Source organism: Talpa occidentalis, unplaced genomic scaffold, assembly GCF_014898055.3.
Source record: "Talpa occidentalis isolate TD23 unplaced genomic scaffold, MPIMG_talOcc4v2.1 talOcc4.12, whole genome shotgun sequence".
Taxonomy (NCBI): Eukaryota; Metazoa; Chordata; class Mammalia; order Eulipotyphla; family Talpidae; genus Talpa; species Talpa occidentalis.
Genome location: NW_023601212.1, coordinates 6,335,740 through 6,359,099, shown reverse-complemented (window position 1 = coordinate 6,359,099; position 23,360 = coordinate 6,335,740). Strand labels below are relative to the sequence as shown.

Sequence of the window (23,360 nt, the reverse complement as noted above, 5' to 3'; positions counted from 1 at the left end):
GATACAGATTGGGGGGGCGGGGGGGGGGCAGGCTAAGTGGCTTACCCTAAGTCACCTGGGATAGCGGAGCTGGGCTCACACCTCCCTGGAGGCATCAGGAAGACATGGCCGGCCGACCGGAGAGGGCTAACTCTAGGGGGGAGGCCAGCCCCGTCCGACCAGCAGTTCTTGGGCCGGATGTTGTAAGAGACACTTCGGTTGAAAAGGGTTTATCCAAAAAGCATCCCCTGCAAAGAAGGCAGCAGCTTTTTCAAAAACGATTCATCTTCCGCAGGGCCTGGCCAAGCACTGAGTCCTCACCCGCGCTCACCCTCCCCTACCCAGAGGCAGGGTGGGGGAGAGGTGGGGGGCGAGGGTGGTGCAGCCTTCTCACGGCTGGGGCCTGGCTTACAGGCTAGGGACCTCAGAGGAAGCTGGCGCTGTGGGAGAAGCGAGCCCCGAGTCCCCCCCGCAGCGCGATGGCGACGAGGGGCCTGAGCAGCAGGAGGAGTCTGAGGCGGGGCAAGAGCAGGCCCAGACCATCTACCGCGACATCTGGAGCCTGCGGGCCTCTCTGGAGCTGCACGCGGCTGCCACCTCGGACCACAGCAGCAGTGGCAACGACAGAGACTCAGTGCGCAGCGGCGACAGCTCAGGCTCCGGCTCCGGGGGCCCCGCGCCCACTTTCCCACCACCCTCGCCGCCGCCCACGCCGCGGGCCACGGATGGCGAGACGAGCGGGCCACGGAAGCTGCTGCAGATGGACAGCGGCTATGCCAGCATCGAGGGCCGCGGCGCGGGCGAGGACGGGCCTCCCGGCACCTCTGAGGAGCGCTTCTCCTTTCCTGGCGCGGGCCACGTGGCCACTGTGGGCGGCAGCTTCGAGGGGACGCCGGCCGACGCACCTGCCAGGCCCCACAGCCCGCGCGCCTGGCCCCGCCGCCCGCGCCGTGACTACAGCATCGACGAAAAGACCGACGCCCTCTTCCACGAATTCCTGCGCCACGACCCCCACTTCGACGACGCCCCTCAGGCTCGCCATCGCACACGCGCACACCCGCACACTCGCAAGCAGTGGCAGCGTGGCCGGCAGCACAGCGACCCCGGCTCGCGAGCCACTGCGCCGGGTCCGGCCCTGCCCGGCTCTGCCCCCCGCCCGGTGCGCGCACCCCTGCGCCGCGGCGACAGTGTCGACTGCCCACCCGACCGTGCGGCCGACGACCCAGCGGGAAGCACTGCCCCGGCCATCCCTGTCATCGAGGAGGAGCCTGGTGGGACCAGCAGCTGCCCGGGCTCAGGCTTGTGCGCCAGGCCTCCAGGGGCACTTCTGGACAAGCTGGTGGCCCACCTGGACGATGGACTCTTCCCGCCGAGTGTCACCCAGCCAGTCGCCGCGGTCCCTGCACTGGCGGCCGCTGCGCCCACATCCCCTGACCACAGCCCGGTCTAAGCCCTGCAACCACTGCTTGCAAGTCAGCCTCTCTGGCCCGTGCGGCGTGGGATCCCCAAGGCAGGGCATGGCTGGGGGCATGGCTGGGACACCTGGACCGCCCCCAGGTGTGCTGGCGCAGACCCCTCCGGCAGTTGGCTGGATCCCCACGGCATCCCAAAGCTCCAGGACCCAGGCTGAACTGGAGGGAGGGCGGTGGAGTGTCCTCGTCAGGCTCCTGCGCACCACATGCAGTGCCCATGGCCTCAGCGGCCTCTGGGTGGTGGCAGGAGCCCTGGTGAGCATCCCCCAGGTCCTGCACACGATGTGCCCTGAAGGATCAATGGGCCTGACTACCCCGGGCGCAAGCACCTGCGCAGCGCTCGCTCCCAGGGCCGATAGATCCTCAAGTCACAGCTGGCCTGGGTGCCAAGGCTCGGACACTGAGCCCACAGAAGCAGGCGCTGAGGATCAGTGGGTGACAAGTGGGCCAGCCCTGGTTGGGCGATTGGCCAGGGGCTGAGGCCACCCATCCCCAGAAGCCGTTTACCTCATGCAGCGTGTGCCCTCGGCAGTCTACACCCTCGAGCAATAACCAGGCTCTCCTTGCTGCCGCTGCCATCGCGGCCGCCACTGCTGCCGCCACTGCCCTCAACCCCGGAGGGCCCCTCCAGGTGTCCACGTGCTAGCGCCCGCCCTCCGCATGTCGGTGACCAGGCTGCCCCCGCAGCCGCATGTCCAGTCCAAAGAGCCACCAGGACTCATCAGTGTCTGAGACTTACACAAAACCCAGAAGGCCAAGGTTTCAAGTTTCCCAAGCTTTATTTATTGCCAAAAGAGGGGGCCACCCTCACTGGCAGCCAAGTCACCCTGCCCCACCCCTCAAAGCTTCATGCCATCTGTGTACCATTCAGTGATGGAGTTTTCTCTCGTGTTTTGTTTTCTGGTTCATTATAAATATTTACTGCACACGTCACTCCGTGTTCTCTCTGGGGAGCGAGGCTCAAGCTCCTGCCACTCAGGTTCCCGGCGACTGCTGTGGGGCAGTAGGCCCTGTGGGCTGAGCAAGGGGCCTGCTGAGCCCTGGGGAGGCTGGGTTACCACTGGAATGCAGCGGTCCGGCATGGCCACAGGCAGACCCACCCCAGGCTCCCAGGTCCACCACCACCAAGGCATGAGGCTCCTGGCCAGCCCCTGCACTGTGGGCTCCGCGGGGTCTGAGGCGGAGCCAGACCCCGCCCCCCAGCTGTCCTCATGTCCAGCCACCCGACGACCCCCAAACATCCCTCACAACCACAGCTCAAATCCACCTGTTTTATTTTTTCTTTAAAAAAAAAAAAAAAGGAAAAGAAAAAAAAACCAAACAACAAAAACAAGGCAGCCGCCTGGCTCCCTTGGGCGCTGGACATGCATCTCGGCTGATAGGCCTGTCCCCACCAAGGACCGTCGCTGCGGCTGTGTGCACGTCCCCAAGGGGCGCACGCGACCTTGTAGCAGAGTGGGAGCAGGACAGTCGGGCAGGGCGAGAACCAGTAGTCTAAACATAAAGTGCATGGCAAGGCTTTGCACCGGGCCCCGCGCCAGCCCCCGCCCCCTCCCCTGGCCGGGGGACAGGGCTCAGCACAGGACTGCAAAGTCACCAGATCACGTCCACTGGCCATGAGGAGAGGGCCAGACCCCAGTCTCTGCTGCCCCCCCTGGGCAACCCTCCAGGACCCCTGGGCCTCCCGGGCAGTGGCCAGCACAGAGAGCGTGGCGGTGGCCTTCCTGGGCAGCAGGCAGCAGACCAGCGTGTGGCAGGAAGACTGAGAAGGACCTGGGCTGCGGCCCCTGGCCGGGGCTCCTGGATACAGGCTGCGGAGGGAAGAGAAGGCGGGTCACTGCTGGGTCAGCCAACACACTCAACCTTCAGGCCAGCGGTGGGTGGGGAGACAGGCCCACCCCTAGGGCTGTCACATGTCTGGAGTGACCAGGAAAGCTGACCTGCTCACCGCCCTCCCCTGCAGAGCCAGGCTTCCCCTCCAGGGCAAGCGCCCACCCATCCAGTGAGGTGGACACTGATGCCGGCCAACAAGAGCATCCCTGGAGAGGGGCGTGGCCGCGCAGGGGCCTTAGCTCGCATTCTGAGCCAGTGAGGGTCTCCAGCTCTCCGAGGCCTGTCCCCTTCCTGGACAAAGCAGACAGGCGCCGGCAGGGGAAGCAGGAAGGGGCCTACCACGGACCGGACAGCAATCTCCCACGCTCACCCTCCAGGGCCTCCCACCTTCCACCCATGAAGTTGCCTCCCAGGCCTCCGTGCGAGGCCAGCATCTCCTTGCCCAGGCTGTGGGGAGCGGACAAATCCCTTGGTTTTGCAGGACAGGCCACTGTCAGTGGTCAGTGTCAAAAGGGACCTTCTTCACTCCTGACCCAGACCCTGGTGAACAGACTGGCTGAACTTTAAGGGCAGCGCCAGCTGTGATAAGCAACAGGCAAAACAGTGACCAGGGCAGAGCATGGGCAGTGCCCCCAGTGTGCCCCCACCGCCTCCTGCCATCCCCCCCACCCCGCCACCTTCTCAAATCCCACCTGCAGGCAACTGCCCTCATTGCTGCTTGCAGGTAGACAGCCGGCGGATCTTGCTGCTGGCAGAGCAGGCCTTGCGAGTGGGGTTGGAGGTGGAGCTGGCCCGGCGTTCCGCCTTCAATTTGGTGCTCAGCTGGGCTGACTCTGTGCCATTCATGCACACAGCCTTGGGCAGGCCCCAGCTCTGTCCATTCTGACCGGCCCCCTCCTCCAGGACCTGTCCTAAGAGGAAGAGGACGAGTGTGGGCCGGTTGGGGCCCGCGCCATGCCCAAGCCTGTCCCACCCACTTGCCCGCAGGGGTCGGGCGTGGGCCAAGGGGCTGCATCAGGGCACCTGAGCCGCCCTGCTCACCACCTGTCATCACCAGCATGGCTGTGAGCGCCAGGGCCCGAGCGGGAGTGCTCACCTCACCAAGCCCAGTGGGCACGGGAAGGGCCGGGCTCAGGGTTTGAGCCAGGGTTTCCCAGCAGCCGGCCGCAGCCTCCCCAGCGGGCTCTTGACAAGATCAGCGCCGGCCCACAGGGGCCCCCACCTTTTACTGTCCTAGAGACCAGCCTGGGACCGTGCACGCTGCCCAGCTGCTATGCTCCCCGAGGCCAGACGCTGGAGAGTGGGGGAAGGCGGTGCACCCCCTCGGGGCCTCTTCATATGCCCTGGGCCCTACTCCTTTCTGCCCAACACTGGACAGCCTCTGGAAAGGGAGGCTCTGACTAGGAGGCGTCTGAAATTCGCTGTGCACCCCGCCCCAAGTGTGCAGGAAGCCTTCAGATCTGGGCTCACCCTGACTGCTGGGACAGGGATGGCGCGAGTACCTGGGGGATCAAGCGCCCTGCTCCCCCGGGGGAGGGGCCCAAGGGGCCCCGGCCCGCAGAGTGCACCTAGAGTGCCGGCACAGAGGCTCGTGGGATGGCAGCCGGCAGGCACTGGATCTGTCCCCCTTGTTAGGGACTCGGGCAATGGACCACAGTCCACCTGGGCCCCAGGCTCAGTGCCCGGCTCTCGGGGAGGCAGCAGGACCCTCTCCCCGTGAGGTCAGTCGAGGGAAGACGCGGCCAAGCAGGGGAGAGCCCTGAGTGCCAGCGGGCGGGTGTGGAGGAGTCCCGGCCCCGCCCGGCCTGCCCCCGGCCCCAGAGCAAGTCAGAGAGTGGCCGTGGGACCTCTCTCGGGCGCTCCCAGGTCAGGGACCCGACTCAGGCCTGGACAGCTACTCCTAGATGGGCCTCCTTCCCCACTCGGGAAAGGCAGGCCCTTCGGGCCTCCTCCCAGGGCTGCCCTGGATCCCTGGGAGTCCGTGCAGGGCCCAAATGCAGGCACAAGGAGGGGTGACAGCTGGAGCCTGGCCTTGTGGGGACGGCAGGCCAGCCGCTGCTCAGTCATCCCTGAGCACCCTCAAGACAACCCCCAGAGCCTCTAAGAGGCAGGACAGCTCACGACGCCTCTGCGGAGGTGACCTCGTCGGGACACCACACACACATCGCCTCCCAGGCTCCGGTTCCCAGGGCCCCATGGGAACTGACTGGGCCAAATCCACAGTGACTCGGGCGCCAGGCACGGACTGACCCTGCAGGTGGCTGGAGCAGCACCACAGAGCCCACGGCGCACGGGCCCCGCCCGGCTCTGGAGGGACACAGCACACACCACCCAGCCACTGCGGAGCCCGGGGCTGTGGGCGGGGGGGTTCCTCGCCCCCCAGCCTGCACACGTTCTTCCTGCCGTGAAGACCTAACGCCCCGGCCGGGGAAGGGCAAGCACCACCCGCACACACACAGCGGGCAAAGCTTTATGTCTGAACCTGCAGAGCGCGCCCGGGACAGGAGGGAACTGCGAGCGCTGAAGGAGGGGCGGTGGGCCCAGGGTGGGCAGCCAGCTGGACGGGGGCAGTCAGGGCCTTGGGGCGGGGGGGGGGGCACCTGCTTATACAGGGCAGGGCTACACTAAGGCCTGGAGCCCCGCCCCGGGCTTCCCCTCCAACCCCTCCACCAGCTCGTCCACGCCCCCGGCCTCAGCTTCCCGTCCAGGAAGGGCCGAGCACTGGCTCTTCTGCGAGTCTCGGTCCTCTCTAAGCCCTGCCTCAGACGCCGCCTCGTCACCTGGGGAAGCAAGGCCACGTGTCAGCGGGGGCGGTGCACAGGAGGGCCACCGGACCCTCTTGGGCTGTCACAGGGGCCTCCCCCCAGGCTGGGCCCCTGGATGCAGGAGGGACCCCACCTGCTTCTGTGGAGTGGGCAGCCCTTCAGGGTCGGGGTCAGTGTTGGGTGGACAGACCTGTCCCAAGAGCCTGGGACTCCGGGGTGCAGGCTCTGTGGTCACAGGCCGGCGAGCAACGTGGAGGCGGCACCGTCTCAGCTTTCGGGACTCACCAGGCACCGTGAAGTCCTGAGTGTAGATGATGTCATCCTCAATGTCGAAGAGGTCCTCGTCCCCATCCTCGTCGGCACAGCCGTGGAGGTCCTCCAGGTACGGCACCACCGTCATGCCGCGCCACCGGTCCTTGCAGTCTGCGCTCGGCGGGATGGGCACTGGCTCCTCAGCTGGCGGGTGTTTCTTCCGGAACCAACTACAGAAGACAGATAGAAGGGTGGCTGGGGACCCCTCCCCAGGCCCCACTCTTGAAGACCCCACCTCCCCAGAGCAGGAGCACGTGCCCACCCCAGTTCACCCTGCATGGGTGGGCAGGCAGCCCCTCCCCCAGCTCGTCCACGCTCAGAAGGTGCTCCCAGACCCCTGCATCCTGGCCCCGCACGGACCCCCGAGTGGATCCTGTATCCACAAGGACCCCCAAGCGCCATGACTGCTCACAGCCACTGACACGTCAGGCGAGAGACTCCCAAGTGGGGTGGAGACTCCCAAGTGGGATGCAGCCAGCAGGAGTGCTTCCCCTTCGCCTTCCTCCCCCATGGCCTATTCCCCGCGGCCCTGGCCGCACCACATGGTCAGGACCGGGGCCCCCCTGTGTACGAGGCTGGCCACATGGGCCTCAGGGAGGCCCACTCCAGACCCCTCTGGGCATTCACACAGGAATCCACTCTAAGAGCAGGGCCTGAGGGGACCGGGCCTGGGCTCTGAGACTCAGGAGTCCCCACCCCAGGCCCTCCCTCAGGGTACTCTACTGGCCACCATGGAGACAGGCCATGGAGACACTTTCCTGGGGAGTGGACCCACCTCGGTAAACGCCCAACGCCCTCAGTATGGGGACCCGCGAGAGGGCAGGAGGGTCCAGAGTGTGCGGGTGCCATCTGTGCCCCCAGGGTGTGGCAGCAGAAAGCAATGCTCACCACGCAATGAAGCAAACATCAGCTCAACCCCAAGGCCTCTGGGACCTACTTCCTGGGAAGGACAAGAGACCCAGGCCACCAGCTGGCAGAGGTAGCTGAGGCCTCTCCCCTCAAGAGCGGGGATGAAAAGGCCACCCACGGATGCAAGCCCCGGCAAGTCTTATGGCCCAAGGAGAGCCTACAATAGGGATGGCTGCCCACTGCCACTTGCGCCATCGCCAGGAAAGGCCGGCCTTTGGGAAGACCCCTTGACACACCCCGCGCAAGCAGTCCCCAAGCCAGCTGCCTTGCCAACAGGGACAAAGCAAGAGACCATGAAATGACATCTTCCCTCGCGGCCCTCTGCTGCGGGCCCTCGACCCCAGCCCACCCCTAAAATACCGGAAAGGATCTTCCTCAAACCCGGCATGATCTGGCTGCCCCCAGGCTTCCAGGGGACAAATCAAAGACAGCTCTGCGGGTGTCTGGACCCTCACCTGGCCACCCACTGCCCATCCTCCAATACTCAGGCTGCCCTGTGACCACCCCCTGCCCCTGGGCTGCCTGTGACCTCCCAGCACCTGGGCTGCCTCGCTGACTGCAACAACCAGTTCAGCCCTGGCCTATGCGCTGACCCTCACTCTTAGGTAGCAGGCTTGGGGCTCTCAGGGGTTCCTTCAGGGCAGCGGCCCCGGGATCGGTGGGTGAGAGGGCCGGACCAAGAGCCTTCCTGATCCCGGTCCCTGTCCTTGCCTCTTCCCTGTTCACAGCTGGGTCAGCTGGAGGATGGGGTCGGGGGCTTGCACGACTGTGCCGGGAGGTCCAGGAGGAGGAACAGGGGATCCTTGGCCAACCGTCGGCCCCTGCACTCCCAACCCCATAGCAGGGACATCACACCCATCTCCAGGTCTCCACGAACCCTGAGCTCAGACAGAGGCTCACCCTCAGGGACCAGGGCCTCAGAGGGGAAGCTGCCCCGAGGTGGGAGTGAGGGAGATGGAGGTCCTGGTAGCACACAACTGTGCCCAGTTTGTAGGGTGGGTGTTTGAGTAGACAGGCTTTTCCTTCGTGCCCTCAATCCACCCCACAACCTGCTCTGGAGTAACCTTCAAGACTTTAGGGGAGAGCCTCCCTGGTGGCCTAGAGGTTAAGTCTCAGCGTGGTCGCTGCTGCGACTTGAGTTTGATCCCCGGCCAGGGAGCTGACCCACATGGCTCAGCAGACCTCTCCTCTCTCCCTGTTGCTCCCCTCAGCAGTGTATTTCGTCATTCTGCCTGTTCTGCTCCCCACTCTGTGTCTGGTGAATCCTCTCACCCCCCATACCTCTGGCCTGCACCCCAGTTCTTGTATGCATAAATCTTTTTTAAAAAGAAGAAAAAGAGAGCAGAGGAGTCAAGTCTCTTGTCCCTCAAGGCTGCTGAGGACTGCACCCCACAATGGCCCCCAAGCTGAGAGTGAGAGGAGAACATGGGAATCCGCATCCTGCCCGCTCGGCCCCTGCGGTGGCCAGGTTGGCCCCGGCACCCCCACTCACCTGTGCTGCCTGATCTGCTGCAGGGAAAACCTCTTGGCCGGCTCATACTCCAGCATCCCTGAGAGAGAGGCCAGCAGGAGTGTCAGCAAGGCCCCTTCCCACCTGTGCCTGGAACAGTGTGACACTGGGCAGATGTAGCTTGTGGCCATGTCCAGGCCCCAAAGTCCCACCAGGCTGCCAGGCAGGAAACTGGGCGGCGTGGTTAGAGCACTGAGGAGGACAGGGAGGGCGGGAAGCACGACAGACGGTCCCACCCCAGTGGTCTTGGGCCTGTCCCCACACTCCAGGATGACCAAGGATGCTGGTCTGTCCTCAGCTGGCACCTAGTCTGTTGGTCAGTAAAGTCGGCAACCCCCAGTCCTAGCAAGGACCCCAAGATGGCAGCGAGAAAGGACCAAATGCCCAAAGGAGACAAGGTGGATGGAGGAGGAGGTCAGCTCTCACACGGAGAGCGCAAGACCAACCCTAACCTGGGTCGGGCTGCACGAGGTAGCAGGGGCGGGAGGCAAGGCCAAGCTTAAGGGGACCTCAGCATCAATCTTCCCTGTGCCCGCCTACTGCGCTCCCCCACCCTGGCCTCGAGGGGAACACTGCAGAGGACTGGGGAGACAGGGTGACCGCTCTGTGCCTGGAGACAAGCACACGGACCCCTCCGAGGTCTCATCCTCACGGGCCTCTGCCGGTCTGAGCGATGCTCAGAATAGGGCAATAAAGGACAGCATCTTTCAGAGAAGACACCGACTGTGGCTGAGGGGTAGGACAAAGCCCAAAACACCGGGTCACAGTTAATTGGCAGAACTGGGCCACTAGAAGGGTCCCCTTGGGTGAGATAAGGGGGCAGGATCAGACGGCCCACTCCAGCCCTCTGGGCATCCCAAGGACTGCAGCAGCGATGCCCACAATCCTCCTGGAAAGGCACCTGGAGGCTGCACTAGGAGCTTGAGTGAGAACTTGGGGAGAGAAGGGGATTTGTTACCCACTTGCTTCCACCCACAACCCAAGGATAGCCAGGCAGTGGGCCCTGTGCCTGGCCACCTTCCCAAGGGTCCTGGGGCAGCCCAAATGCGGAGGGGGTGCCACACATCACCTCACCCAGCCATGGGCACTGCATCCATGAACCAGGCCTGAACCCTACTTTCTTTCAATGGACCAGCAGCTCAGAATCAGAGAGCTACTTTTAGCCAAAAATCCCATATCCAATTACTAACCGCACTCTCACACAACCCATGAACTCACGAGGCCATTCTCACCACAGGGCACAACCTTGGCAGGACCAGATCCTGCCGGGGGTATCTGAAATGCCAACCACACCTTGGGCTGGTGCTCCAGGGCTCTAATAGGTTAAATGGGCTGTCTCTGCTGGTTCCAGCCAGACCTCAGGGGCAGCTGAGGCTCCAGCTTTGAGCACCCTTGCATGGAGGTCTAGGAGTGGGCCCTCCCCAGGGAGAGGCCAACACAGGGCCCACGTAGGGAGGGGCCGCGGGTGTGGAGAGACACCGCCACCTGCCGTACAGTCAGAAAAATGCAGCAGGAAGAGGCCTCCGGTCAGGATCGCTGAGAAGGCTGGGGTCTTGGCCTCCATTTCCCTCTGGGGTTAGGGGATTAAGAGATCAGTCTTTCTGGGTTGGCCTCCCTGCCCATCTCCAGTACCAATCTTTCTCCCTACACTTGCGACCATGCCAGCCCAGAGCGGGGAAGGGCAGGGACCGCACATAGTGGGGCAGGGGGTGGGAGGTGCAAGAGAAGACCCAGCTCAAGGGCAGCTGGTGGGCAGCTGAAACCTCCCTGGACCTCCCTCACGCACCGGCAGTGCTTCCGACACCCACAGTCTGCCCCTCCCCGGGATGCTTCTCGCCCCACCCTACGGTCATCATCAGAGCTGAGTCTCACCTTTCAGCAGGTCTGAGAGCGGGGGGCCGCAGTCACCTGGGATCGTGTAGTCCCCCTTCCCAATGTTCTCAAACAACTTGTAGATGTTGTCCCCTTCGAAGGGATACAGGCCCGTCGTGATGTTGTAGCTTTGTTCCCAACGGAAGAGAGACCGGGTAAGCTGGGGCTGTCCTCGGGGCCCCACTTCCCATGTCCTCAGCCTGGGACAGCTTGGTGACAGGCGCCTCAAACCACCCGCACCTCTAGGGCCTCATACTGAGTGACAGAATGTTCTGGAATGGGGTGGCTGCACATTCTGCAAACACCGAGACCCAGTGGATTCCACACTTTAGAACGGCACTATGTGGCGCTATGTACCCTCTCGGTCAACAGTGGCTGCCTTTGGAAGGCAAGAAAGAGGGCTGGACTCGGGGACTGTGCTACTAGGGGCACCAGTGTCCATCAGCTGCACCTTGGAATACAGAGCATCCTGCGGGAAGCTGAGGACCACTTGTGCTGTTGCCTCAGAGCTGAGGTACGTGCAGCGAACAAGGCAGAATCCAGCTGGGATGACTCGCTGTGTTTGAGACTCAGCACAAAGCACCGGGAGAGAAACGCTCACCCAGGATGGCACACATGGCCATGGATGCAAACCACTGAGGACAAGGGCAAGTGTGAGCTCCCAACAGCCTGAGGGGCAGGCCAAGGAGACTGGCGTATCCACCAGTCACTGACCTGTGACCCTGAAGGCAGAAGACAGCCTTTCTACTCCTACCAGAAGGGGTTCCCAGCCCCAGTTCCATGCCCCTTCCGTGCTCTGGCCACCCTGAGTAGCCTGCATGATGACTGGGGCAGATTCTGGAAGCCTGGAGCCCACTCAGTGTGCCTAGCATCAGGATGGGCAAAGGAAGGTCCACACAGGCACTTACAGCGTGACCCCAGCTGACCAGATGTCCACCTTGAAGCCGGAGAAGGTGTCCAGGCCATTGGCGATCTCAGGTGGCTGAAATGCTGGGGACCCCTGGCTCGTCCTGCATGTGTCATCCTCAGCGAACGGGTGTAGAGCCTGCCGGACAGACCAAGGCCTCTAGGGGCTCTGCCGGGGGCAGATCTTGGGGGATAGGTGGTGGGGTCCTTGTGGAGTGACCCCTGGGTTGGGGGGCCCTCAGGAAGGAGCTCATGGGGTGGGAAAAGCCCTCAGGGAGCCCGCCAGCCCCGGGGTGGCGCGAACCTCGGCCACACCCAGGTCGGAGATCTTGAGCGTGCCGCTGGTGGTGAGAAGCAGGTTGCCCGGCTTAATGTCCTTGTGCACGATGCCCTGGCTGTGCAGGTACTCTAGGCCGTCCACCAACTGGCAGAAGTACCTGTGGGGGCAAAAGCCTCATGACTCGACCTGCCTGAGGAAATGCCACCCGAGGACAAAGGTAGGCACCCTGCGCAGAGTCAGCAAGGCCAGGCCAGTAACGTCGGGAGGCCCATCAGGAAACCAGGGGCTGCTGGTTGGCTGAGTCACTCCTGGCGCACAGGGGTTGCGGTCACTCCCGACTGGGCAGCCCTTCCATACACTCCTCCAATCACTTCTGCCTAGATGCTGTGGAAGCCCTTGCTCCCCCACCCCTCCCACACAGGCCAGCTGGTGCCACTGCAATGGTGGGGGCGGGGTGTGTGTGTGTGTGTCAAGGCTTCCCAAGGACCAGGGGGCCTTGGTGTCTCAAGCAGAGAGCACCTGAGGCAGGAAGGTACACAGGGGAGTGGGTGGGGCTCTGAAAACCAGGCAAAGCTCTGAGTTTAAAACACACTTCAGATTTCATTTCACCGAGTCAGAAAAAGGATCTGAACACGGGACTGAGGCCTGGCAGCCCAGGCTGTGGGTGGCCAGGAGGACAGAGTAGTAGCCAGGGCGTGGCACACTCACCCATGGGCCTGGCACACGGGGAAACGCTTCTCAGGCACGCTGTCCAGCATCTCCTGCATGCCACACACGCAGTACTCCATCACCATATACGTGCTGTGCTAAGGGGGCCACACTTACAGCACTGGCCGGCAGGTTCCAACGGGGGAGCAGCGGGGGCAAGGCTGTGGAGAACCCCGCAGGGCCTGACGGGTACAGTGACCAACAGGCTGGGGGACCTGGGACCACAGGGAGGGCTACAAGGGCTGCTAGGCAAGGAGATGAGCCTCACCCTGAACTGTCTACTCACTTCATCCACCATTAAGCCCCACCCCACCCAGTCACCCATAAGCAGGAGCCACCTACCCTGGCCTTGGCCCCTACAGGTTAGCGTAAAGTCACTGATCATTCAACACCCCAAGAAGGAGCTCAAGCCCTGGCCCCTGAGGGAATGACAGGATACAGCTCACTGGATGGGGAAGGCAGGGAGGACAGGAGGGAAAGGCAGATGTAGCCATGGGTGCAAATTCACTGGGGACTGAGGACAAGGGCCCAGAGCAGGGAGAAGGCCTGGGAAGATAGGGGCGGGAGAGCAGGGGTCAACCAGGCCAGGAGCCACAGAAGTGGCTGCATGTCTCAGGCCACGGGGAGGAAAGGAGAGTGAGGCCCTGGCCACATGGCCCACCAGGGGCAGCTCTGAGGCATGGATGGAGAGGGCCACGGACCAGGGACCTCCCACTCTGTCCAGTGAGTGAGTCACCGGCACCTTGGTGAAAGAACCTTGGCCCCTCAGAAGGATCCAGGGCCCCCACGTGCCTGGAAGAGATACACACCACCCTGCAAGGCAGGCCTTAGACGCTCCTGGGCACAGCACCCCCTCAGGATGACTCAGCACTATGCCCCTCATTTTGGGTAGGAGCAAATAGGGCAGCCACAAAGGCAAGGCAAGGTCCAATCACCAAGGGGCAAAGAGCAAGCCCACCACAGGGCCCCCCAGTTCCAGACAGGGGCAACAAAAGGGGAAGGCCCCAGTGTAAGTATGAGGGGGGTCTGGAGCCAACACGAGGGCCTGCTGAGGTAATCCCAGGACAGCTGCAAACACAGACACTCAAATTTTAGGGGCCAAGGGACGGGCATTAGCTGGCAGCTGCTGCTGTGCTGGCCAGGCCAGACGGAGCGACTACAGTGCCTACCCTCTGGGCTTAGTTGCCACCTATACCATCGGGACAGGGCCTCCTCCTGGTGCCAGTTTCCTGCCAGGAAGCACAAGGGTGGGTCTCAGGCCAGGGGACAGTGATGCCCTGACCAGGCCCCACAGCCGGCAGCACAGGTTCAACCCCAAAAGGATATATTTTCTGCTTCTCTTCGTTGTACAAGACATCCACCAGCTGGATGACGTTCTTGTGCCGTAACCTCCGCAGCAGCTGAATTTCCCTGTGAGGGAGAACAGAGGTAGAGGGGGCAGAGACCCAGCAGGGCCACAGTCAGCACCTATTTAGTCAGAACTCCTGGTCCCCCAAGAGCTTGCTGAGGGAGCTGTGCAGATGAACACCCCAGCTCCGAGCAGGGAGCATGGGACTGGGCTGCGCTTTGTTGTCACTGTGGCAACCTTTCCCAAAGAACAGCTCCATCAGGCCTGCTCACCCAGGGGCAACTCAACCAGGACACTTTTTAAATACTTCAACTAAAGATTAACAGTTTTGGGGCTTCCTTGATGGCGTAAAGGGTTAAGCACAGCACTATGAAGCTATTGCAGCCTCTGCAGAATGAGTTCGATCCCCAGCCGGTCAGGGAGCTACCCACAGGGCGCAACAGACCTCTCCTGTCTCCCCACTGCTCCCCTCAGCAGTGGATTTCAGTGGATCTGCCTGTTCTGCTCCCCGCTCTGTCTCTGGTGAATCCTCTCAGCCCACGCACCCCTGGCCTACACCCCAGCTCTTATATGCAAAAATAAATCCTTAAAAAAAAAGAAAGATCAACAGTTTTGCTCTAGGAAAAAAGAGACCACAGCAGGGCGAGCACAGGGTGAGCGCCAGGGTGTCGAGCCAGGGTTCTAGTGAGGTTTCAGGGTGAGTCCAGGGCCATGGCCAAGCATCTCTGTGAGGACTCCTTCCCGTGAGGGTGGCCAGGGAGCACCACCTACCCAGGACCCCACAGTCCAACAAGAAGGGGAGCTGTTTCTAAGAGCCCAGGAAATGATGGGCTGCTCCGGGGTCAAGCCTGGGGAGAAAGTGGAACCTACCCCTAGCACATGCGTGTCCAAAGGTCAGGGTCAGGTCCAGGGCTGCCCACCCTGCAGGTGTATGCCCGGACTTCACCTCTACAGTCTGAGCAGGCGAGGAGCCCTCAGTCTGTGGGGGAGGGGAATAGCTGGCCACTCCTCAAAAAGGTCAAGTTACCAGCTCACCAACAACCCCACGCCAGGTGTGTGCCCAGAGAATGGAAAGCTCACGTCCACTCAGAACCCCGCCCATGCAAGCGCACAGCAACACTACCCACAGCTGTCAACCGAGAGTCTGTCACACACAAAGGGATCCGGCCCACCTAGGTGTGGAGAGGACACGCACGCCCACAGGGAGGGACCCTGAACATACGACGCTCAGGGAGAGAAGCCAGACACACGAGGCTACGCGGTGTGAGGCCACTGACAAGAGACGTCCAGGACAGACCCAGCCACAGAGAGTGGGTTTGTGGTGCTGACAAATGGAGGTGATTATTGATGGGGACAGGTTTCACTTATAGATGGAATGTTCTGGAACTAGGTGGGGTTGGTCCCATAATTCCATAAATGTACTAAGTGCCCCTGGATTGCACGGCCGTGAATTATATCTCAATAAAGACTTTTAAAAAGACCCTTATCAGAAAGCCCAAGCGTGAACGACACACAGCTGGAGGGAGGGGCTCCCACCTACCTCACAGATTCAGACCCTTCCATGAAGTCCTTCCCGTTCCCTCCCCTCAGTTTTAATCCTATGCCCCAACCCACTCACCCTCTAAGAGCGGCTGTCAGAGGGGCCAAGAGGCCTGGAACCCCCCGGGGGCAGTTACCATGCAGATTACCAGGTGCTCCAACAGTCTGAGGGGAGGGGTCTGGAAACCTCAGAGATGGGACCCCAGACCCATGGGCTCGCAGGACGGAAGGGGTAGACAGCTGCGTCCTCACCCCCTCGCTGACAGCACCACCCCGCCGTCATCCACACCCAGTTCCCAGCCTGTGGGCCCCCAGAGGCCTGGGGAACTCTGCCTTGGCTTTCCCATCATCCCAAAGTTACCCGCCCCCCCACCCCCTGTGGCCTGGGGCACTACACACGTTTCAATAAGGGTGCAGAGGGGCGGGGAGGGGGGCGACCAGGGAGACAAAATCAGCGAGTGCGGGCAGACGTTTTTCCAAATAATAAACAGTTTCCCTCCCCACTGACACCAGGGCCAGGCGTCCCCCTGGCCATGGCACCCACACATGACCCCCGACTTTGCCCAGTGTTCCCCAGGAACAGGACAGGCGCAGGTGAGACCTGCTATAAAGGATCCGGAAACGTCCCTAAGGTTCAGGACACAGAGCCCTCAAGCTGGGGCCCCTCATAGGAGCTCTCCCTGCCTTTGGAAGGTCCTTCCTGGAGCTCCACCTTCTCTGCTGGCCCTGGTATCCAGGCCCGCTAGCCCCTATCCCCCGGGCTGCGTACCCCTAGTGGGCAAGGGGAGAAGACTGGCACCTCTAACCCTGTTGAGTGTGGAGTGTTACCACCATCCCTCGGCCACAGAGTCTACCTTCCCTCTCCCATCAGGGTCACTCTATAGCCTCCATAGCCCCCATCTGGGGCTCACCCAGGACCTGGGGCCTGCTGGCTACCACGCACACGAGCGCTGAGCTGAGTGGCGTTCCTCCGCAGCCGAAAGATGCCTATTCAAACAGTATGACTCGCCATCGGGCACTCCACATGAAAGGGGCAAGCCGTAGCTGTGACAGCAGCACCCGGGCCAGCATTTTGGAGTCACTGCCAGATGCTACCTGGCATGGGTACAAAGCCAGCACCTCAGATGCTCCAGGACCAGCTGTCCCAGATGCAGGTGCAGAGCCGGCTCCGCTCGGGTGTCCCGGGTGCAGCGCTCAGTCCTCTCAGGTGTCTCAAGGGCGCTGCAGAGCCACCCGACTCGGGTGTCCCGGGTGCAGGTGCACAGCCAGCTCTTTGCAGGTGCTGCAGGTGCGGGTAAGGAGCTGGTTCTCTTTGGCACTCCCGTGTGGGTGCCCTGGGATCCGGTACCGACAGCTGCCCTGGGAAACCACTGTCAGGCACCTGCTATCCCCCTAGACCAAGCTGCCTGCCCTCGAGGACCTGAGGGGAGAAGACCACCTGGACGGGGCTTCGGCAGCATCCCCGAATACTGGAACACCTCAGAGGGTCCCAGAAGCCAGTGTGGGATAGAGAGATGGGCCACGAAGGAGGCCCCGACTTCAAGACCCAGCATCCGGAACTTCACAGGGCCTGGGGATAGGCAGCCAACTCCCAGACACCTCAGAACAGCTCAGACCTCAGCAGCTTCACCAAACATGACAACCTCCCAGCTCTGGAAACTTCCCCCGAGCCCTTTTCTTCTTCCAGAGAGACTACTTTAGGTACAATCAGCACCGTTCTGGGGGCAGGGAAGCAGGACTGGCCAGAAGAGCGCTAAAGGACCAGTCCTAAAGGCCACACACGGTAAACAAAACCTCAGGGCAGCTTTAGAAGAGGGGACCCCCCACCAACCCCAGAGATACCCTGGCTGGGAACCATCTCAGGGCGTGGCTGCCCTCCTCCACTGCTGCCGGGTGACACCAATGTTCGTTCTCCCCAAGAGAAGCGACTGAGGAGGATCCCAACCCCGAGCTCACGATGCTGCCCTCTCCGCTGCCATGAGAAGCTCCTGTTCTGACGTCAGCAAAGTTTTTTTTTTTTTTTAAAGAGGTTCCCACTCCATGACTTCACTAGGCCCATCCACTTGGGGCGTCTGCTCGTGTGCTTGGCCAACTAGCGGGGCTCTCAGCACCCTGCAGACCAGCCGCACCCCGCACGCAGGCACCTCGCCAGACTCTGACCAGGCTGAGCAGATGCACTAGCGGGCAGGGGAGGGCGGCGGGGACAGCGCGCAAGGGAGGACGCCGGAGGCGGGCCTCCAGACAGTGGAGACCTGACCTCGGGGAAACTGAGGGGTTCCTATCACCTCCTCCTCCAAGCTGATCTCTGGCCAGAAAAGGAAAACAATATTTACAAAAAAGGACAAGTCAGCGCCAGCCAGGATGCAGGAAGTGAAGGAGAGGAAGTAGGGCTTCCGGTGGCCAAGCCGACACAGGCAGGACAGCAGGCCCCACCCACCCTCAGGTGTTGCCCAAGCAGAGGGGACAGTTTGGTCAGCTTGTTGATTAACCAGCAGAGAAACTAAAGAACAGGCTCGGGGGGAACAGCTGAAAACGAACACAGCGGACAGCCGGGGGCCTGGCAGGGGCTGTCCTGCCCTGGCTGCCGCCTCACTCTCCTCGGGAAGGGGTGAGCCCACTGGAGAAAGGCTCCCAAGGGGCGGGCAGAGATGCCAAGCAAGAGCTGTCACCCCTTGGCCACTGGTCTCTGCTGTTGCTTTTGAACATGCAGCAGAGCCGTGGAGGGAAGCAAAGGGCTGAACCAGGGAAGGCTGCAGGTCAGTCCAGACACCAGACGCATGCACAGCAGCACGATCCATAAAAGGCATAAAGTAGAATCAACCCAAGTGTCCCTCAGCTGAAGGGATAAAAAAAACCAAGTTCCCCCCATGGGGACACCACCGGCCATGAAAAGGGGGCAGCTCCGACACTCGCGACCACCGGGAGGGGCCCTGAACACAGGACGCTCAGGGAGAGAAGCAGACACACGAGGCAATGGTGTGTGAGTTCACTGACGAGAAACATCCAGGACAGTCACAACCACAGACACAGAAAGTGGATTTGTGGTGCCGGGGGCTGAGGAGTGGAGGAGTGACTGCTGATGGGACAGGATTTCCTTTACAGGTGACGGAATGTTCTGGAATTAGAGGTGACACTCTGTGAATGTAATTAATGCCACAGAATTAAACATTAATAAGGTAAGTTTTTGTGTTATATAAGCTGTACCTCAATAAAGCTATTAAAAAAATAAACCAGAGTTCAGTCACATGACAGCTATGGGATAAAGGGCCGCCTCAGCTGGGATTCCCGCAAGTACTTCCATCCAAGTTTCAGAAACAGGCCCCCACACCCTGTCAGGGAAAGACCAGACAAACCGCAGGCCCTCAGGATGTCCAGGAACCACAGGGAGAGCCACCTGGGTGTGGGCGAGCCCAGGCCCTCTTGCTGCCACCTATGGTGGCCAGCCTGGGCCTGACAGCAGAATCCTTCCCAACACAAGGGGGGAAGTGCCCAAGCAGATGCCAGACCTTGGCGAGGTCGCTCGGGGCTGAAGAAGTGCCAACAAAGTCCAGGGCTCTGATCCTCAACACTCTAAAATGCCAACCATTCGCCACCCAGATCCAAGTGCCTGCCGATCACTACAGGGGTGGGGTGGGTGGTGTCAGGCCACGCCAAGCCCCCACCTGGAAACTCATATAGGCCAACAGAATCCCTGCTTGGGGACAGATGGACAAAGCTCCTGGGGATCACTTGGGATGCCAAGGAGCTATGAACAGCCTGAGTGGCCAAGCACATCAAATTCTATTGCTTCCCCAACACAGAAGCAGCTCTTATCAACGGTCAACACAGAGGGCACAAGGCAACACTGGCAGCCCAGACCTCACCAGGACACCAGGAGGGGTAGGTTGGGGACTTGTGGGCTTGATAACATCTTATCAGGTACACATGACCCCATTAACCCAGAACTCGACCTCTGGGATATGCCCTTCAAGTACCCTCTCCAGTTTGTCATACAGAACAATTCACCCAAATGGCCACTGTTCACCTACACACAACCATGGGTAGGACGATGTCATACATGGTCATCGGTCCAGGCAGGCTGACCCCAGATACACAGGGCCACTTGTATAGGCGGGTCTGCTGGCCCCACAGCAGGGTCATCTCATGGGACCACCACTGAGGCCTGGGGCAGACAAGCTCAGGCTGCAGAACAGGGGTCGGGGGCCACAGGCCGAGGCAAACGCAGACTGCTGCATGACTGTGCTAGGGATGATTGTATGTGTCACCTCTATGTGGTCGGTGGGAAAAAACCCCACAAAGAATAGCATTTTGGATGTAAGTCTATGAAATTAATGCCCCAGCGTCTGGCCAGCTGTCCTGGGCCAAGTCTCGTCCATCCTGCACCAGCTGGCAGTTGGCAGGACCAACACCAAGAACTGGCGCTATTTACCACCTATCCTTTGGAGCGTGTCAACTGGAAGGTGACTGTGTAAAAAAGAGGGCATATACATGCAGCTCTGTCTACACCCGCCCCAAGTCCTGCTGGCAGGACTTCAAGCAGATCACCCTGCTGCTTGAAGGGCAGGAAGACCCCACGGCTGAGGGGAGCCACCCGGCGCCCTTCTACCTTACAGGCCGCCATTAAGCGAGTCCACTGCCCACAGAAAAACCCAGCAAAGACGACTGATTTTTTGAAATGATCCTCACGCCAGTTTCATATGTCATTAAAAAGCACTTGAACTGCTTAAGATTTTTAAAAACTTTGAAGGAAGCATGGCAACACATGTCAGTAGCAAAATTACTGAGTCTATACTTTTAACTTCACGACGCGCTTCAGAATGGGCCCGTTTTATGATGACGCAGCAGCGCTCTCAACAGGGGACACCAGACGCACATCAGCCCTGCCACGAGGGAAACACCGTGACATCCTGAGCAGGGCCACCATCTGGACAAACGTTGTTCTTTAAGAAAAAAGCCTCCAATTCCAACTGGAGGCCACCTGAAGCTTGCTGGAAGGTTCTGGACACTTTACTACCAGAGGCACCTGGAGCAGAGTTTAGTAAACCTCTCACGGACAAAAACAGTCTTTTCTCTCTGGAGTTCGGAGCTCGGGTCCCAGTGCGTTCGAGCAGTTTGTCACCCCTCAGAGCCACAGATGGGTGGACAAGAAGCACTGGGCCGGTCCTGTACTCTGGGGGGGGGGGCTAGGAAACGGAGCCCTGAATCTAGGCTGAGCTGATAAAATCAGCCACATGATGCCCCAAAGCCATGACGCCTTCTTCCAATCATGGCGCTGGCCGGAGGGACCATCCACCCTGCCACCGCCCCAGCTTTCCTCTAACACACACCGCGGGACAGGGCTCCCTGCAGACGGCTGTCTCCACGCTCTCCCAGGGACTCCGAGGGCCATGACAGAGCCAGAGCAAGGACACCTCCGACTTTCTCCTGACACCAGCACCCTGCAGCTTACGTGCAGGTTCCGGCCTCTTGTCCCACGGAGCTCGAAGGACTCCTTGGGTAGTGCAACGTCCTCTAAGCTGACCTTGGGCACGCACAGTTGTAAAACTCGCACTGCATCATGTGAACAGATGCACTTATCACAGGTACCCGAGCAAAGGTGGGGACTTGCCCGCCCTGACACCACCCTGCAATGTGGTGGGGGTCGGTGGACATCCGAGACCTGTTCAACTCTGCCACCACTCGCCGACAGCCCGCACGGCCTATATTCTGAATCCCAGCAACTCCAGAGAAGGGCGGTTGGGCCTCTCTAACCGACAGACCAATGACCAGGGGAGAGGCGGTGAAACTCAGTCCCTCGGATGGGACTCGGGGAACCCCGACTTCCACATGATACCTCAGGCAGAGGAGCTTGGTGTGAAACAGCCAGGACAGGACAGTGCCAAGCATCCAGGAGGGCGCAGCCAGGCAGGACAGACTGGCACTCCATTCATGGATGGATCTGGGGATGAGGACTAGGAGGAACTAGGAAGACGAGGCCGGCCTGAGAGAGCAGGAGGGGACTCTGTTGTACGATGCAGAGCTCCCCACCTCACTGCCCCCCAGCCCACAACACTGATGTCTGCAGAGATGTCAGCAGCCTCAGGTACACTCACCCCATAAGCTTCCAGCTTCACTAGAAACCTAACTTAGGAGGCAGCAGATGAGTGGATATTTCCGAATGGAGGAGGCCCTCACCCCCCCACCTCAGCATATGCCAGGATGTTGGTGTTCCCCACTCAAGTCCCACCTCACAGGTTAGAGAAAGGCACAACGAACTAACTAACTGCTCCCAGGGCCCACAGGCTGGGGCACGAAGACTAAATGCATCACTCCTCTCCTGCTGTACCCACTGTGTTCCCTACTGTAAGCCCAGCTGGTCTGACTCAAGGACCCAAGTCAGTTTAGTTTCAGCTCTCCACTCTATCCCCAATTTCATCACCACCCTCAGTCTGTTCCAGAGCAAAAGCATCCCAGGGCATAAGCATGAGAAGTGGTGGATGGGTCAGGAAGGAGAGGTGAAAACAGATACCAGGAGCAGCACCTCCCAGAACTGGCCTGGAGGGCTCAGAGCCACAGTAGATAGTCCAAGGTCACAGACAGTCCTGCCTCTGGCCTGTTAGATAAACCCCTTCTTGGAAACTAGAAGTGCATGGGCAGGGGCCCACCGGGGTGGCAGCGATAAGGAGGAAAGCCCCTCCTGAAACCAGCAAGTGCAAGAGACACAAGTTCCCCCACTCCTGTGGAGGGGGGCCGCGGGAGGCCTCTTACTCGCAGACCTGATGGCTCCAGGATGCCTACAGAAAAAGTTCACCCAGAGCCAATGCCCCTCTTGGGAATCTCAGGCCAGAAGTCAGCAAAGTCTAGCAGCACCTCCCAGGGTGACTGGGATACATTCCACCCCTGTCGACTGATAAACTGGAGCAAACTATTAATTTTGGCCATGGCAAGGTTCCCCTCCAACAGGATAAACAAACTGCAGAGTGCCTGGCCTGCCCCTGGTAACAGCGAACACAAACTCCCAGGGCTAACTGAACACTGGCTGGCTCCACTGGGCACCGCAGTTCTCTGCAGGCTGACCGAGGGAGGGGGCGAGGGGTGGGCCCCCTCCTGCCCTGGGCTTTGACATTCTGTCCAAGTCAAACGGATGGGCCGAGGCCCAGCTGCAACAAGCTACCCCAACTTGGTCAAAGTTCTTAGAGCAGGAGTCAAACAACACTTTCCCTGGCCAGAAGGGTGGGGGCGCTGGGTGGTCGGCTCAGGTTTTAGAGGCGAGAGGGGCAGGACCACGCTCCGACCGCAGAGCCGGGCAGCCACACTTACTTCTTCACGTTCGCCTCCCCGTTGGGGATCCTCCGCAACTTCTTCTTCTTGAGGATTTTGACGGCTCTACGGCAGAGCGTCTCCGAGTCCAGCACCTCCTTCACCTTACCATAAGACCCCTCCCCTAGTAAATCCCCCATCAGGTATTTGCCGATGAGCTTGGCGCGCTTGCGGCGGGGCTGGTAGATGACCTCGGTGGAGTCGATGCGGTGGATGAACGTGTCCATCCCCACCGACATCAGCTCGCCCTCCGTGAACATGCCCAACTGCTGCGGGTCGGCCACCTCCATCCTGGAGCAGCGCCTCGGCGCCCCCCGGCCGGCGGTCCGTTAGGCCCCCTCCGAAGTCGCGGGCAGCCAAGTGTTCTTCTTATTGTCCCCCGAATTCCCGTCCCCAAAAGAAAGTCAACACCCCCCCCCCGTAAAGGGAATCCTTTCTTCGCAAAGAAGCGATTGTACCAAAGGCGAGTTCCAGAAAGGCGTGCCGGGTGCGCACCCGGTGCGGGGCGTCCGGAAGGGCCGCGCGGATGCAGGTCGGGGCCGCCGAGCCAGGCCGGTCCGGGGCGACGGGGCCGTCCCGGTGCTAGGTCGTCATCCTCCGGGGACGTGCGACCCCCGGACCCACGCGG

At 61.0% G+C, this 23,360-nt stretch overlaps 2 protein-coding genes across 6 annotated transcripts in view; one reads left to right on the top strand and one right to left on the bottom strand.

The window, feature by feature from the left end:
• Nucleotides 1–2,378, top strand: part of CBARP (CACN subunit beta associated regulatory protein) — an 8,674-nt gene extending 6,296 nt beyond the window's left edge. For all 3 annotated transcript variants that reach the window (XM_054693008.1, XM_054693009.1, XM_037504922.2), the window contains one exon: nucleotides 394–2,378. In XM_054693008.1, coding sequence (XP_054548983.1) covers nucleotides 394–1,429 — 1,036 coding nt within the window. In that variant the 3' untranslated portion in view covers nucleotides 1,430–2,378. The remainder of the gene's footprint in view (nucleotides 1–393) is intronic.
• STK11 (serine/threonine kinase 11) lies at nucleotides 2,138–23,360 on the bottom strand. 3 transcript variants are annotated; one of them, XM_054693010.1, is made up of 10 exons: nucleotides 22,733–23,360; nucleotides 13,873–13,956; nucleotides 12,547–12,636; nucleotides 11,863–11,995; nucleotides 11,561–11,697; nucleotides 10,653–10,780; nucleotides 8,763–8,820; nucleotides 6,335–6,531; nucleotides 3,977–4,190; nucleotides 2,138–3,262 (listed from the first exon to the last, which is right to left on the bottom strand). In XM_054693010.1, the coding sequence occupies exons 1-10, from the start codon at nucleotides 23,020–23,022 to the stop codon at nucleotides 2,506–2,508; spliced, it is 2,088 nt and encodes a 695-aa protein (XP_054548985.1). In that variant the 5' UTR covers nucleotides 23,023–23,360; the 3' UTR covers nucleotides 2,138–2,505. The 3 variants fall into 3 exon arrangements, with proteins under 3 accessions (XP_054548985.1, XP_037360820.1, XP_037360822.1); XM_037504923.2 differs by having other exon boundaries at nucleotides 3,227–3,262; nucleotides 3,977–4,195; nucleotides 22,733–23,290; XM_037504925.2 differs by lacking the exons at nucleotides 2,138–3,262; nucleotides 3,977–4,190 and adding an exon at nucleotides 5,889–6,064 and having other exon boundaries at nucleotides 22,733–23,298.

Coding starts and splice junctions, on each gene's coding strand:
- STK11 (XM_054693010.1), bottom strand. CDS start 23,022: ATGGAGGTGGCCGACCCGCAGCAGTTGGGCATGTTCACGGAGGGCGAG. Junction 8,821..10,652: donor GCTCTCAGACCTGCTGAAAG/GTGAGACTCAGC, acceptor CCTCTCTCTCAG/GGATGCTGGAGTATGAGCCG. Junction 6,532..8,762: donor CAGCAGATCAGGCAGCACAG/GTGAGTGGGGGT, acceptor TGTCTTCTGTAG/TTGGTTCCGGAAGAAACACC.